The 16226-nt window shown below is 37.4% G+C and overlaps 1 protein-coding gene across 10 annotated transcripts; it reads right to left on the bottom strand.

Annotated features, from left to right (window-relative positions):
• Positions 1 to 1236: 1236 nt before the first annotated feature.
• Positions 1237 to 16157, bottom strand: LOC106653267 (epsin-2). 10 transcript variants are annotated; one of them, XM_014372668.2, is made up of 15 exons: positions 15311 to 16157; positions 7491 to 7583; positions 7144 to 7402; positions 6866 to 7062; positions 6745 to 6790; positions 6204 to 6414; positions 5642 to 5834; positions 5492 to 5533; positions 4983 to 5115; positions 4816 to 4824; positions 4135 to 4250; positions 3635 to 3848; positions 3376 to 3555; positions 3211 to 3232; positions 2552 to 2640 (listed from the first exon to the last, which is right to left on the bottom strand). In XM_014372668.2, the coding sequence occupies exons 2-14, from the start codon at positions 7581 to 7583 to the stop codon at positions 3216 to 3218; spliced, it is 1710 nt and encodes a 569-aa protein (XP_014228154.1). In that variant the 5' UTR covers positions 15311 to 16157; the 3' UTR covers positions 2552 to 2640; positions 3211 to 3215. The 10 variants fall into 10 exon arrangements, with proteins under 10 accessions (XP_014228152.1, XP_014228146.1, XP_023316448.1 ...); XM_014372666.2 differs by lacking the exon at positions 3211 to 3232 and having other exon boundaries at positions 1237 to 2640; positions 6204 to 6366; positions 15311 to 16153; XM_014372660.2 differs by lacking the exon at positions 3211 to 3232 and having other exon boundaries at positions 1237 to 2640; positions 15311 to 16151.
• Positions 16158 to 16226: the final 69 nt, after the last annotated feature.

The following is a 16226-nucleotide window of genomic DNA, read 5'->3' as shown; positions in this document are numbered from 1 at the left end:
TGATGTAAATGATTCTATCAGTAAAACGATACGTATAGTAGTTGATATTTGTCAATCTGTAATAATAGTAATTTCATTGCATTCATTTTTGTACACAAAAGTCTGATTCATTAATTTTACCATCATTAAAGACTAAGAGTAATTATTGCATAAAATAATAAGTGCAATAGGATTTTACTTGGGTTATCACTAAGAGTAACTTAACAAAATTAAAAAAAAAATTTCATTTGTAAAGATGTAAAATACATGTTTATATATTTTATAATTGATAGTAAATAAATATTCTTATTCAATTTTTAATTTTTAATTTTTATTCTTAAAATTAAGTTCGTACCGTTGTATTTTACATTTTTCATGTATTATTTTATTTTTGTACTGTTTGAAAAATCATTATCTTTAATATTACATTATCATAATGTTTTCCACAGCTCAATTGATTCAAGAATTTATGAATTCCACAAAAGTGGGAACTATTTTCAGTCATTGCTGTTTTAAGAGTTTTAGATTAAAATTGTTAGTCCTGCAGCTTACATATTTTATATAATAAAATTTTTTATAATCATAAATGTTGAAACACATAACTGCAATCATAAAGTAAATTAGGGATGATACTGGTAAGTTGGATGAAACAGTAACAAATACAAATTGTTGATATAAAATTACATTTTCATATTATATAGTATGTGCAACATATAATTACATATTAATCATGATAAATAATGATAAATTATAATGACTACAATAATAATGAGTTATAATAATTTAATAGTATTAATATTAGATTTAATTTCCAATTTTTATCATTATAATTAGTATCTTTTATGCTCATTTTTGTTTAATTATTCTTTTATCCAAGTATGAAATATAATGTCAGTAATCGTTTTTTAAAATTGAACAAAAAAAATAATAGATTTGTCGTAAAAAAAACAAAACCGAATACAATTTTAAACAAAACATAAAAATCACGATAGTTATCTTCTTAAAAAAATGTATAAATTTGGTGGACAAAAACGAAAATCTTATCTCGTACCTTTGTGTGCAACTTTCAATGCACACTTCTTTATAAGGAAGTATTCTTTGTTTGTAAATAATAGTTTTATAAAATAAATTTGTAAAGGGCACTATTATGACGCCGAAATTGTAAATTGACTGATCTATAATAGAATGTACTAAAATAATATTCTGTAGGAAAATTTGTCTATATAATGCTTAATTGAAATGTTTTATCATCAAAAATCAGGATAAAAACTTTTATTCACAATTTACTAAACAACCCTATGTATATTTCAAAATTTACAATTATAAATTGAGTTATTGGTTGATAATTTAATTATTTATTGCAAATCAAAGGTGCTACATCTACTTTACTAAGACGAGATTTTGTTTTAGACTTTTTATTTTAAAAAATCGTCATAGAGCAATAATGATACCTCTTCTAAGAATAAATTACGTAATAAAATAAAATAGTATTACCATAATGATCTATATAAATTAATGTAAATCAAAAGGGCGATGAAGTTTTTTTTATGTACAAATATTTGTTAATAACTTGACCTGACAAATTGATTAAAGTTATTAAACAGGTCAAAAATTCATTATAAAGTGCATGTTTGTAACGCACATGCCGTTACCATTTCTGTATACATTTAAAATAAAAATATAATTCATCTTTTCTTTCATCATTTCCTCATTCAAAACAAGTACTATACTGCGTTATAGTCTTTTTCAATATTTCGCTTTTTTCTCAGTAACACTTATTTAAAATTATATCCATCACCGACTCTTGAAAACCATAATTATTTATTTTATAAATCAAAAAGAATTCAATCGGACATACGTGGATGATCTAAGTGGTTTTTAGCACAACATGAACAGCAATATCTAACAGGCATAAAAATTGTCATTTAGTATGTAGAACATACGTGCGCTACATTAAATACAAAAAATTGGCGCTCCTCTGGCTTAAATTACACGTTAATTTTTTCATGATTCTTTAGGACTCGTTAATCAAAATCTCCATTTTAAATCAAAATACATAAAAAAACAAACCCTGTACGACGCAACAGTACATGGTGGACAAAGATGCGCTGGCAGGCGAAAATTTGAATGGGTTTTTTTTTCATAAAATGCGAGCAGTCCTAGTAATTCTCAAGTCCAATGCCTGATGTAACTGAAAATTTCATCAAACAACCGTCTTTTGCAACTTATATTTCACTTTATATGAATTCTGATAATTTTAAATTCATCTGCTTGGTTTCGTACCATACCAATTATAGTAGTAATCATAAAGATAATATTATAGATACTTGAAAAATACATTTTCATGTTTATCATACATGAAAAAAGAGTATAAGTGTAAAAAACGCGTACTCTTCAGACGAATAGAGCTGATTATTACGTCTAAGTTTTCTCTAACAATAATGATGATAATTTTTTCAAGATTTTCAGAAGCAGATTGCAGTGAATTTAAATGTAATAATTATGTTCGTGTGGGCGGCTACGAAAGGAACGGATTGGCAGTAGCCGCGGGTGTTGTCGAGCTTGCGCCTCCAATGGTCCAAGGATCTTGCCGTATCTGGTTGATCGACGGACGCGGCGGAGATGCCACAGGAGCAAATGGATTGGCCGAGAAAGCTGGTGCTGTTAACAATTTTTTTCAAAGATTAATTTTCATGTTTTTTTCGAAGGAAAAAAACGGAAACACTTTAAATGCTTTAAACAAGTATAGTTTCAGTGTTCATCTCAATGGGGAGGAAATATTTCAACGAATAAAGTAGTAACTCTAGATAAATTAATTATGCAATTTCGTTTTTTTCAAAATAGTCAAACAAAGTATATAATGGTTTCTTTCACGCTCGAAAATGTAACAAAACTATGTTACTATTCTGTTTAATGCTTATATTTGAAAATGTTCTAATTTTTCTGTAAAAACGATAATCGTACAAAATGTGCCAAAACTGTGCAGCCTACTATTGAATATAGTGTCAAATAAAAATAAGTTGACGCAAAAATCATAGAATTTAAATCAAAAAACATTGTAAATAAACACATTTAAAAACACCTACGAAAGAAATATTTTTATAAAAGTTGCGAAATGCGTAAAATTAATTATTTAAGCAGAGAAGAAATAATAAAATATTTCAATTTGAAATAAAAATTCATGCTCCCATGCACATTTTTTGTAATTTCTCTTTTTTTTTTTATACTCACAAAAATTACTTCCAATGAAATGCTGCTCGCGGACATAAAACGAAGGTTTTTCGATTTAAAAAGATTATTCATACATCGTTAATTGATGCTCAAACATTGTGATGTTAGAATTACCTGTATTATTATATTAATATTATAAACCATATTAAAAAAATATATATTCACCTGGTGCGGGAGTTGGATTCTTTAGCGTAGTCGCGCTCACAAGATTGTCCAAATTTACCAGAGCCGAATTTTCACCCAAAAACGATTGTGGAGTCTTTTTTACAGCACCAGTGCTGGCTGGTATAGTTTCAGTAAGATCTCTCAAATCAAATGGATCTGGTGACGTTGTATTTGTATTACCTGGGAAAATAAAACACAAAGTGAGATCTTCATATTCAATCAATAAAAAAACACTTGCTTATTATTATATAGCACTTACCATTATTCAAAGGTAGTGGACTCGTACCAACTTTATTTCTATTACTTATAATATCAAATTCATCAAGATCATCCAATGGACTACTCTTTTGATTTGTTGAATTGCTAAAAACAGACCCTAAACCATTGAATCCATTACTGTTGTTTGAATTGAAGCTTGCAGTAGTTACAGAAGATGTTGTAGTGGGCAAAATAAATCCAATTGGTGTTGGAGACTGATAAATTGTCAAATAGTTAGATACATCTTTTCATGCTACCCCGGACGAAACTAACTTTTTTCGTCCCGGCAGTCAAAACGAAAAAGTTAATTTCTGATGGGGATTCATGAAAAATAGTATATGCACTTATGAAGCGAAAAAGAAAGCCTCAGAGCACACGTTTATCGACCTTGGCTTCGCCTCTGACGATAATTACACGTGCTCTGAGGCTTTCCAGTTTTTCGCTCCGTAGGCACGTAATATACTATTCATGTACATAAAATTAAAAAAATAATCTCTTTACCTTATTTTCAGAGTTAGTTGCAGATACAGGAGCCCAAGGATCAACTCGAGGGGCTGCTGCTCCAGCAACAGTAAGAGGTGAAGCAGCTGGTACTTTCCATGGATCAACGGTAGCAGCTAAAAAATTGAATTGTTAGTAATACGCTCATTTGAGTGCTTTACATTTGAGTTTATTATTTTGCACTGTACTTATTAATTTGTGTTGGTAGTTATATTGGTAATGATAAAACGGTAAGGTATCATTCGTACACATGAAACTTGTACACGGGCATTTCTGTACACAAGTAAAATGTGTCCAATATTTGTACACATAATCGAAATTTTTTTTAAAATCAAAAAATTAAAAAAAATAATCGTAATCGTAATTTGAATTAAAAAAAAAATTTCGATTATGTGTACAAATATTGGACACATTTTACTTGCGTACAGAAATGCCCGTGTACAAGTTTCATGTGTACGAATGATACCTTGCCGATAAAACTAATAAATGAAAATTAATAAAAGATTATTTAAACTAAACAGTCATACTAAACAAAAATTTCAAAAAATATGAGCTTATTATTAATTTTCAAGCCACTCAAAAAATCAAGTGCCTAAAGATTATGTTTATCGATATAGATTAGATAATTGGTAACAAAGAAAAAAGTACAAAGCAAATTAAACCTTATTTGATGACTATTACCTGGCGATGCTGTTAGCCAAAACAAAGAGAAGCATCAACCATACAACATGCAAAAAATACAATTATTTCAATTCTAATGATGATAAAAATCAATCAAGCGATTTGTTAAAAATACTATTAGAACCAATGATCTATATTAATATAAAGGTAAATATCATTTAACTTACTCGGCCTTTGAGGTAAAACTGGTGCCCAAGGATCAACAGAAGTTGATACTGCAGCAGCAGCAGCAGCACCTGCACCAGCACTGCTGGCTGAAGGTGGAGCTGATGGAACTGACCATGGATCATTTTGACTCTGCTAAAGAAAGATACATTTTATTTGAGATAAGATATTCTCATGAGTAAAAATGCGATGAATTCATTACTTGATATTAATTATGATTATAATTATTACTTTCAAACGTATGATATTAATTGCATTAATACCTTTTGACATTATTATAAGTTAGAGTTTGTGATTCACTCATCACTCAATAGAAGACAAAACCAAAGGAATGTATGCGATGTCTTGATTTAGTGTATGAAATAAAATGATGGCCAACCTAAATATTTATGGCTCAAGTGAAATTCTACGGCACTCGTCTTATATTTAATCTAGCTGTTATACGTAAAAACTATGAAATCGAAAACATCATCAATGCGCACACGATTCAACACCTCTTTTACTCACGTACCTTCGAAAATAACGAAAAGTCACTAAACAGAAAGTCCAACGACTGTTCTCACCCAGAAAACAATTGGTCAATTATAAATGTCGAATATACTCGGTAAAATATTAAACAATAATCGATAATCAGATTATGATTAATTTTGTCTCTCGTTACCTGTGGTCTCGGCACTGCCGCGGCAGCAGCAGCACCAGCAGCAGCACCGCCGCCAGCAGCAACGCTAAGCGGCATTCCCCATGGATCGGTGCTCGACGAGGAAGAGGAAGCGTTCCCCGTCGCGGCCGCTGCTTCTCCCAAATCTACGTCGATCAAGTCGAGCAAGTGACTCTGCTGCTTATCTTGAGGCACCCTGCGCAAAAAAGAAAAACAATCGTTTGTGAAATCTAAATATACACTTGTCGTGCGCATACATAATCGAAATGACGTTTCTCGAGCAACAGCGTGAGTATTAATAATCCGATTGATCACGTGTGTAATAGTCGCAAAACTTTCAGAGAAAAATTTTCATCAAAGCACTGTCGAGTTAACGAGAAATCGAGTGAATTAGTATCACGATATTATCGATTACTTGAAAATTTAACGCGTAAATCACGTTTGATAATGCTCTGGTGGATCAAAAACGTACATAGCTCTCAAGTTGAAGGCAATTGCATTTTTACACAATTGACTCTTGGTAATTTCATTCGCGACATAAGCCTACATGATATGGCATACTCACTTGAAATCTTGCTGGCTCTGGCTAAGGGCCAGCTGCAGCCTGACATCGTCGCTGCGCCTCCGCTGCTCTTCCTGCTCGGCCTCTTCCCTTGACATTGCCAGCGCGAGCTGTAGCTGTAACTCCTCTTCGCCGACCGTTTGCGGACGAGCTGCCTCTAACTCGGCTGCGGAAACAATGACACCCGAGGATGAGCTTCTTCGCGACTTTTCATCTACGCAACGACAGCGACAAGCGAGAGAGACAGAGACAGATCCCCAGAAGCCGAGCCAAGAAAGGTAAATTTAGCATTACTGTTTTTTCAATATACCTTTACTTTTGTGAGTATGTTTACTCTACAGTGTGATATGTGTACAATGAATGTTTGTGTACAATAATGTGCGTGCGAACGTGTGACTATGATGCAAATATAGTATGCAAATATAGTATACAGTGTCTCGATGCATATTTTATACTTGGGGTTAGTAATGTTAGTACAATGGTGTCTACGTGATGCAATTTGTACTATAAAAGTGTAGATTAACATTGGGCTAAATATACTTACGTCTCGACGAGGATTCCGACAGATTGCAAGGCTCCCATTCCTGAAACTGTCGAGGTAAAAAAATGGAAAATTGAGCTTGAGAAAAAATTGATAACTATTTAAGTTTAGAGAATGAACTTACGTCGCTGCTGGGTGAGACGGTGTCGACGCCGTCGCTGCCGAAGCCGCTCATCGACTGAGCGAAGCGCTCTTTGGCTTTGAGGGCGCGGGCCCGCTCGTTTCTCAATCGCTCGTCGTCCCGCAATAAGGCCACTAGTTGCTTAGCTTTTTCGCGCACGTTGATGCCCTGGTCCTTGTGACCTTCCATGTATTGAAAATCTATCGGAAAGAAAAAGAGCGAGATATAGAGACGGTACGATCATTTTTTTTTCTAAAAAGAGAGACGACTGATTTCTATACCTTTGAGGGTCTGTATGGCGAAAATGTTTTCTTTGCATTGCTGGGCGACCTTCTCGGTGCCGGTCTTGATCAGGTACTCGAGCAGCACGAGGGCCTTGTAGACGTGGCGCCAGTTCTTGCCGTGATCGTTCAGCCGCTTCCACAGCATCTGCATGATCTCCGTGAAGGCGACGACGTTGTAGGTGAGATCGGCGATTTCCGCCATCAAGGTGCTGCTCGGGCCCCAGGGATCGTTGCTCGTCGCTTTGCGCACGGCTTTCTATATACATAAAAATGAGGTGAACAATGAAAATCTCATAAATTCAATCCAATAAGTTGAGCTTTTGCGTGCGAACTTTGATTCGTACCTGCGCATTGCTGTAATTGTGGGCAAGATTGACGATGTCTCGCCTGATGCCCGCCAGGTTAACCTGCATCACGTCCTGTCCTTGTCGACGCATCTGTAACAACAAAATGAAAGAGCTCTGATTAATAATCAAAATTTTTTCGATTTTTATCCCATACATAATACGTATACGGTTGAATAGAAAAACGAGCGAGTCCTGCCTTCCGATGAATAATAATATTTCGACGATCATAATTCATTCATCGAGTGCAATGTGTGCATTATATATATTATAAATGTGCATGCGATTAGTCATCGACGCGCTATCACCGCGACGTACATACACGTACGAATAATACCAACACGAGCGGCATTACATCACGAGTTCTCGAAAGATTTTTCCTCCTCGATCGGCGGTGCGCGCCACACACAACGACGACAGCGAGACATTTTTCTATTACGATCTCGTGTTTATTATAAAACGCACCACGAGAGAGAGTAAGAGACAAACTGTAATGCAATCGATTAACCCCTAATTCTTCAATCGTCGCGCGAAAGGAGCTGGGGTGTAGCTGTGTGCGTTGACTTACGCGCTGTGATAATATTCGAGAAACATGATGGAGCCCACGGCTCCAAGTGCAGACAACAATTTGCCTCTCCGCGCTCCCGCGACGATATCTATAAGCTCTGCGACACGCGCACATTCGACAAAATTTTTAGACAAATCGACCGATCGCTGTATTCTTGTACAATGTACATGTATACAGGTGCGATCGTTAACCTGCACGGTGAGCGCTTAATGCATCGTGCGCCAAAGTGAAAATAAACTCGTTTGTGCTGTGTGCAGCTATAGGTACGATAGAGAATGAGCCTATGGCCCAACCATTAAATAACAGCATTCGCGAGATGTGCGTACCGGCAAAACAAATCTCAAGGAGCTTTCTCGGAGCTGTAAAGTTTGTATACTTTTTTTTCCTCCGATTTCACTTTTATCGGTTTTGCGGATTTTTATTTTTTCATCTCTGGCTTTTGAAAGGTTTCTGTGTTGTTGTTACTTTTGTTGTAAGCGTGTCTGTGTGTATAGGATATACACATGATTTGCAGTGCAAAAATTGACATTCGCGGAACTGAGGCGCGTAAAAGCACTCACTATTATTTGTATATTACAATTCGAGCGGCGAGCGAGTCATCTTTTCGACCCGAGCTTTCTCGATGTAAAAAAAAAATGAGTTTCACAAATATTATGCGTACTCGAGTTAGCGATGAGCAGCGCCGCAGCCCCTAATTTGAGATCGCGTTTCAATAAATTGTTCACTCGTTGCGCGAACACATTGATCGAGTATATTTGAGAAAAACAATGAGTAAAGAACGAAAGAGTAGAAGTAATAATCACGAGAGACACAGAATGTTTGTTTTTGTAACGCGCTCATCTTGCTGCGATTGCGGTATTGAATTTCGTTCGACTGGTTAAACTTTTATCAACCGTCTCAAGGAGAGAATCGACAGCCTCGAGCCTACTCGAAGACAATGCAAAATTACCAAATCCATTGTAAGATTGTCGTTTCGATCCCAAACTTACAAGCTAAAACAATTCGAAACCTTTCAAAAAAAAGTAGTATACGATTCGTCATTCAAGCATAGAGCAGCGGAGCAGCAACGCGCGCGCGCACACTTGTTGATTTTCGTTCCACACATTGCCGAGGCCGATACAGACATTTTTTTGTTCAATACGTGAAATGAAGCAATAAAGCAGCTTTATATATAGCAGTCTTTGCTCAGATGTTTTGCTAAAAAACTCTCTGGTGCGTATATTATGAATCCGCGTGATTGAAATGTTCTGACGTAAATACAGGCGGCTTATGTGATACAATTTTTTCATTTTATTTTATTTTTTTTTCATTTACCTTGGAGCCCAATAAGATTATTTAAATAAACAAACGCGCGCGCACATACACACACACACGCGCAAAACGTTTTCCAGACGCACGATATCAACGTGATCAGCACGAGCTTCTCGCGCGCGATAAACTCGCGAGAACGCAAGCTCTCATTGTAATAAACGGCACGAACTCGAAAAAATAACCGATTGCGATTAGTGCGTAAAATCTGTTGAGGAATTATTGTTCCTTTTCTCAAACGAACGATACACACACATACACAAACACACACGGTGAACTCGCGCCGCGGCGCTGAAAACGCGGAAACGAATTCGCGTTCGGGTATACCAACGCACAGCCAGCAGCGGGTGCTAAGACTGACAGATCGCGAATCGCGCTGTGTTTGCGTCCGCAAAAGAGCTTCGCAGAGAGAGAGAGAGAGAGAGAGAGAGAGAGAGAGAGAGAGAGAGAGAGATAAGCTCGGCACACGTATTACAAACGCGCGCCTATATTATACACAGACATACGCACATAGGCATCCGGAACGAGAGTTCAGCGATATTACATAGATACATGCGAAAAGGGGGAGAGAAGGCGCTACACAATCCGGAAATCGGAACTTTCACTTTCGTGCATTTTCCAATATATAGGCATTGTAGATTATGTCAATAATATGTAGGTGAGCATTACGCGTGCGTTGAAAGCTCGCTAGAAGCGATTGCCCGAGCAAAAAACATTGTATCAACCTCGCGTTATTGTTGCAGCCGCTGCTGCTACATAGGCCGCGATACACAACTGACGCATAACTTGTATACAATATAGGAATTTGCGTTTCTTTATCGCACCTTTTAAACGTCGTTAATTAATCAAGCCTCGCGTACACATACCGAGAAAGAGATAAGTAAAATTTGCCAAACGAGAAAAGATCACTTACGTTTGCGCTTTGTTAAAAAAAAAAAAAACTCGTGTTTGTGTGGGTATCTCTTGCGATAATATAGTTTCCAACCCTCCCGTCGCGACGATGGAACGAAAGATATGTCGTGATATTGGCCGGTGAAAAAATTCGACCCTGCAGCTCCCGTTGCGTACGTTATTATTTATAATTAAAATTCTCAGCGTCTTCGATATCGCCTATACAACGAGAATAAAATATACATCTTTTTTTATACGATTCTCGAGAGCGACGACGATCGTCGCGAAAAAACAAGAAGGCGCGCGAGATGAAGCGAAAGATCGAAAGAGATATATCGTGGAACCGCGCACAGACATTTATAATATTGGCGATCGATAATAGATAAAAACTACGTGTACGTACAGTCGTATATTTTCTCGACAAAAAAATTGGCCATATAAGCTCTATATATTTCGATTTCTATCTTATCTCGCGAGCGCTCCTATATGTGTGTGTGTGTGTGTGTGCGTGTAAACGTTCGATGCGCAACAGATACATATTATTATTGCACCTACAAAGGCACTTTTCGCATTAGCCCGTATACAGGTGCTCGCGTTCGAGTTTCAACAATAATAAAGCGGTTACAATACAGCTTAGTCATAGTCGCGATACGTCGATGAATAAAATTCAACCGCGCCCGGCTGATTCGATCTTTTGAAAAAATAAAAAAAATAAATGGGAAACAGGCGACGTCCTCTCGATCCGAGAGCTCAAGAACCTGTATTATATGTATCGCGTATACCGATCGATCGGTAGTATAAGCCTATAAGCAGCTCGCGCGTCGATCGTCTCGCGCGCGGGCATTGTAAACTGAGTCAGATGCGCCGCGCTGCATCCGCGACCGTATACGCAAGATTGTGTTCGCTCTTCGTAGTCCAGGGTCATTGCACAGACACGCCGAGCGTATATTATACATTTTCCATGTACACACTTTCCAGGCCATTATATTCGAATATGCGTGCATTTTATTTATGAGGCTCTGTTTCTGCTGCTGCTGTTGCTGCTGCTTGTGCGTGTGTAACTTTTCAAAGTCAAATATTTTTAGGTCATTGCTATCTCGCCGCCGTCCGAGAGAGAGTTCGCGTTCCATATCGCGTATATAGCTGCCCAAAGTCGTGACGAACGCGGGTGTGTGTAAGGCAGAAAAAAAAAATAAATATGGAAAATGACGTTACGACTGAATTTCCGAGAGAGATAAAAGCCCCGAAACAAAGGAGACCGTTTTCTCCGCGAACGAGGCAAAAATAGAACTGACCCACGTGTGTATACTTTGGTGGCGTTTCGAGCGTTAAAAGGTTCGAGGAGTGGGTATGTATACCAGGTGAGAACGGAGAGAGGATGCGAAGAGATTATAGACCAAAATGCGCGACTCCAAAATGAATATACACGAATAGGGAACGAGAGCCGAATCGATACACAGAATTTGAATTCTCTCTCTCTCTCGACTGGCACTTCTAAAAAGAACGTCGCTCCATAATGTAAGATAGTTTTAAATAGCGATATGACGCACTCTCGCTATACGTGTGTATGTAGCATTAATACACACATGTGCACGATGTGTAAACAAAAAACCGCTCGCACGGATATATACGACGAGAGCTGCTGCTGCTGCTTTTCTGTTAAACGCGCGCTCGGTCTAACATCGCGCGCCTCTGCCGTGGCATAAGCATAATAAGTCACCGCGCGTTTGACGTTTCGTCGACTTTAATTATTACTTAGCCGAGGTTAAAATGTTTGCGACTCGACACGCGTTCGTCATGTGTGTATACGATTTGTAGGCAAAACTTTCTTCTTTTTTTTATTTCAACCGTACACATCTTTCTATCGCTCGAAGAGATTGTTTTAAAAAGTTAAGTATAGACGCTCGCACGGAAAGAGTGTTGGATTTCGTATGCACATACAATCGCGAGGCTTATTACAAAAATGTGCTGGAGAGAGATAGAGAGAGCGCCGATCTCGCTTAAATAAAAAAAGTTCTGCGAACGTTTATCAGCCGATACTTATACACGCGTATGATTTTAACAATCCGCGAGCACGCGAGCTGCGCGCGGCGAGAAAGAAGGAACGAAACAAAAAAAAAAAGAAAGAAAAATATTAAAGTAAGGATTCCTCTGGCGCGGCAGCGGCGTCGCGGCGCGATGCTAATGTCATTAGAATACCAAACCGACCGTGAGCTTATTGATTGATAAAAAAAATGACACCAAGTCCAATGTGTTGTACGACGTATACACGCATCACGTGCCATGCGTGTATACGAGTGTGTTAATGTCGCACGTTGACGAATGTATTTTTCCTTTGGTTTGTTTTTTCTTTCTTCTTCGTTTTGTTTCATCGTCTCTTTAGCATGGAGAGCTAATTTGTCATTGTTGCACAATATCAATTACAAGTATTTAACAGGTGTGCACCGCGATGTCGGAGCGCGGCCAAAATTCCGAGTTGCATGCATTAGGTGTAAGCCCCGCTATGTACGAATGCATTCGAAGGGATCATCCTGCGAGACAATGAAATTTTCGGCATTACACAACGTTACATAACGTGCGAAAGTGCCCTATCAGGTTTGCTATTTATCTATATCATTAAATCACGACGATTTGAAAGTGTGCAGAGCAGCAACGGCAGCAGAGCTCCGAAGCACGAGTCGAGCTCACTCAATGGAAAGTACATGCACGGAATTATTTTTCATTCAAATTTAACTAGTGCAGAAATAAGCAATAAGTCGCAGGGTGTAGTACGATCCGGGTTGCAGAGTTATTTAACTTTCGACCCGAAGAGCTTAATCGAATTTTGGCTCGAGACAATAAAAAAAGCATTACAAGGCATTTGCGCGCGCGCACACACACATGTACACACAATAGCAGGCGTTATAAAGAACTATACAATTTTCATTATCCGAGCAGGAAACGCTACTTTTAACCTGCCATTTTTTCTCTCTGTTTAATATAATTTCCTGCTCTATGTATCCCGATGAATCGTGCCTCGAAATGAACTAATAAATCGGCTGGAGTTAGAGAAAGAAAGAATACTTTTCATGAAAAAAGCATAATATAAAATGGTTTTTGAGTAGAAATTTTTTTTCCAACGATAATATTTGTCGTAAAAAAAGTCCGGCTCGCTCATAGAGGTGGAAATTCAATGCTCGTTCGAGTTTTTTTTTCTCCTTCAAAACACGCGTCAATCGCGATCCTTGTGCTTTTTACTTAACGTCAAATCGAGAACAAAAAGTGCATATACTTTGGTAAACAATCGACAGTATCTTGTTTTTTCTTTGTACAGAGAGATAAGATGCTGAGAGATATTACAACTGTTGTTAACAATGACTTTAAGGGGACATAAAAGCTAGCCAAAATATTAAAATTTCAATCTAGCTTTTTGAAATTTCTACTGAATATTTTGCCAAAAGGCTCTATGGTGACCTTCATTTTGATGTTCTTAAAGTTGCCATAGAGCCTTTTGGCAAAATATTCAGTACTTAGAAGTTTCAGAAAACTGGATTGAAATTTTGATATTTTGGCTGGCTTCTATATCTCCTTAAAAGGCATATTACATTCTAGAAATATTTTTGGAGTTGACTCTTTGTCTTGCTCCTACTTTTCTTCAACGTTAGTCAAGTAAATTGAAATAATCAGCCTAATCAGCTAAATCTTTTATTCGATAAGTACAGCTTTAAAGTTAAATACACAGATTCTGGTAATTTTATGGTTTTATCATTGTAATGATACCAAAGTAGGTGATGTTTTAGTAAGTATGTAAAGAACGAGTAGTAGTAGAACAAGAAAAGATGTGCATTGAAAACATAACCTGCATTCCTAGGAATTTAAGAATCCATGTGCAATAATCAAAGATATTTTACTTTGGATTTATCATTATATGAAATTTAGATAATGAATCTATAATGCAAACTCTATCATGCTAAGATCAATCAAGGAACAAGGTTCCAGGATGTAATAAAGAACAGATTATCATTATGATTATTCACTTCAGAAACGCTCTAGTTGTTAATTTATTGTATAAATTATGATGATTTTCTTGTAAAAAGTATTTAACTCAAGCAATATAATCAACCAGTATTTTTTCAATTTTTATGATTTTTAATGCATACTGAGAGAATGAATAATGAATTAGATTGCAGACAAAAAGAACTTTGTTTAAAAGTTAAAACAATCATTCCTAATGATTCTGAAGATAACAGTTAATAATTCTTTGACATAGTTGTTGAGCTCATTTATAATTCTTACTCACTTGACACTTATTGACTATATGTATTGCAAAATAAAAGTTACTGATAATTCACAGGTTTGAGACAATGCAATTCTCACATGTCAGACACTTGTCATGAACAAGACAGAACTGCTATATGCATAGGAGACATTTTATTATTCAACCATCACTAATAGACTGTAAATATTTTCTTTACTTTTTTTATTCCCTGCAAATAAACAAGTGGTGTGTGTCTCGAAAGCGTATATACAGTGGATAAGTATGCCGCAAATGTGCATTAATAAGTAGATAAGCGCATCCGAGAGCAATAAGGCAATAATAAAATAATGTGCGGGCTGCTGCTCGTTATTGCTCCAAAATCAGTGCAGGCGTCGTTGGACCGAAACACATCGTACTTATTACATTTGCTTGTGTATAGCAGCAGCAGCCCGCAAAGCAGAGCATTAATTTATTCGAGCAACAGCAACAGCAACAGCAGCAGCAGCAGCAGTAGTAACAACAGCTCGAGAACATACGATGAAAAAGCAACGTAAACAGACTCGTGAGCGTGACTGGCGAGACGAAGACACAACGAGCCGAGAGATTATACTCGCGGAATGGGGTACATCTTATTACAAGCGTGTGCCGTGCATAAATGCTGAATATACAAAAAAAGGAGCAGAAAACATGCACACACGCGCTTATAATGCACGCACACCGATATAATATCAACGAGAAGCCTCGCCCTGGGCTCTCTTTATATGTGTATATATTGCGAGAGTAGTAGAGAGAGTGTAGGAGGAACACAGTGCTAACCTTTTTTTTTCGTTGTCGTCGTCGTCGTCCGCGATTTGTTCAGTGACAGGCCAGTCTTGGAATTATATACACTTATTATTATTATGATGTATCTAACTTGACGTTAGAGTTGAGACATGTATACGCGGAGCAGTCTCGACGTCGTTGCACCGCCGCACGATAAAATATATTTTACTTGCTATATGTAGGCACACAGCAGCAGTTTTTTTTTACAACACACACACACGCACGCACACACCGACGAGTATATACACTCAAATGTCTGAGTCGTAGGTAAATGCCACTTGAACGAAAAAAAAAATAAAAAAATCAACAACAACAATAACAACAACAACAAACGGATGAACACCGATGCACTATGCTGGTATACTGCAGCTCGCGCAGGCCACTCTATGCAACGCACAGCCCAGCGAGTATACTAGCAGTAGCAGCAGCAGTAGTTGTAGAATATAGTACCGACTGGTACGTACGGACGATGCACCACTATAATATCGGAGTTCACAGACACCACATTGGACAGAGAGAGAGAGAGAAAGAGAGAGAGTCTCTATACGGAGTCACAGTTGGGCTGCACTGCACACACACACATACACTTACACGCGCACGCACTATATATGTATAGTATAATATCCGTACCGAGCTGCGATCTCTGTTGTGTATTGTATATTATATTATTATTATATATATATAGGTGCGTTTATATACAAAAACGGGATGACACACAGTGAGTAACTGGCGAGACTCGGGCTGTCGCGAGCGAGGCGAGCTCCTCTGCGCGCTGCGCGATGATCGTCGGTATATACAATACACAATGCTCGCGAGGAATTATAATGTGCTATCTATAACTCTGTCTCTCTCTCGCTCTCTTACTGACACACACGTACCGAAACGTACATACGGTATAATGTATCGCAAG

Source organism: Trichogramma pretiosum, unplaced genomic scaffold, assembly GCF_000599845.2.
Source record: "Trichogramma pretiosum strain Unisexual culture from Peru unplaced genomic scaffold, Tpre_2.0 scaffold30, whole genome shotgun sequence".
NCBI classification, from domain to species: domain Eukaryota; kingdom Metazoa; phylum Arthropoda; class Insecta; order Hymenoptera; family Trichogrammatidae; genus Trichogramma; species Trichogramma pretiosum.
The sequence above is the reverse complement of the archived record's forward strand: the minus strand, read 5'-3'. Positions and strand labels throughout refer to the sequence as shown.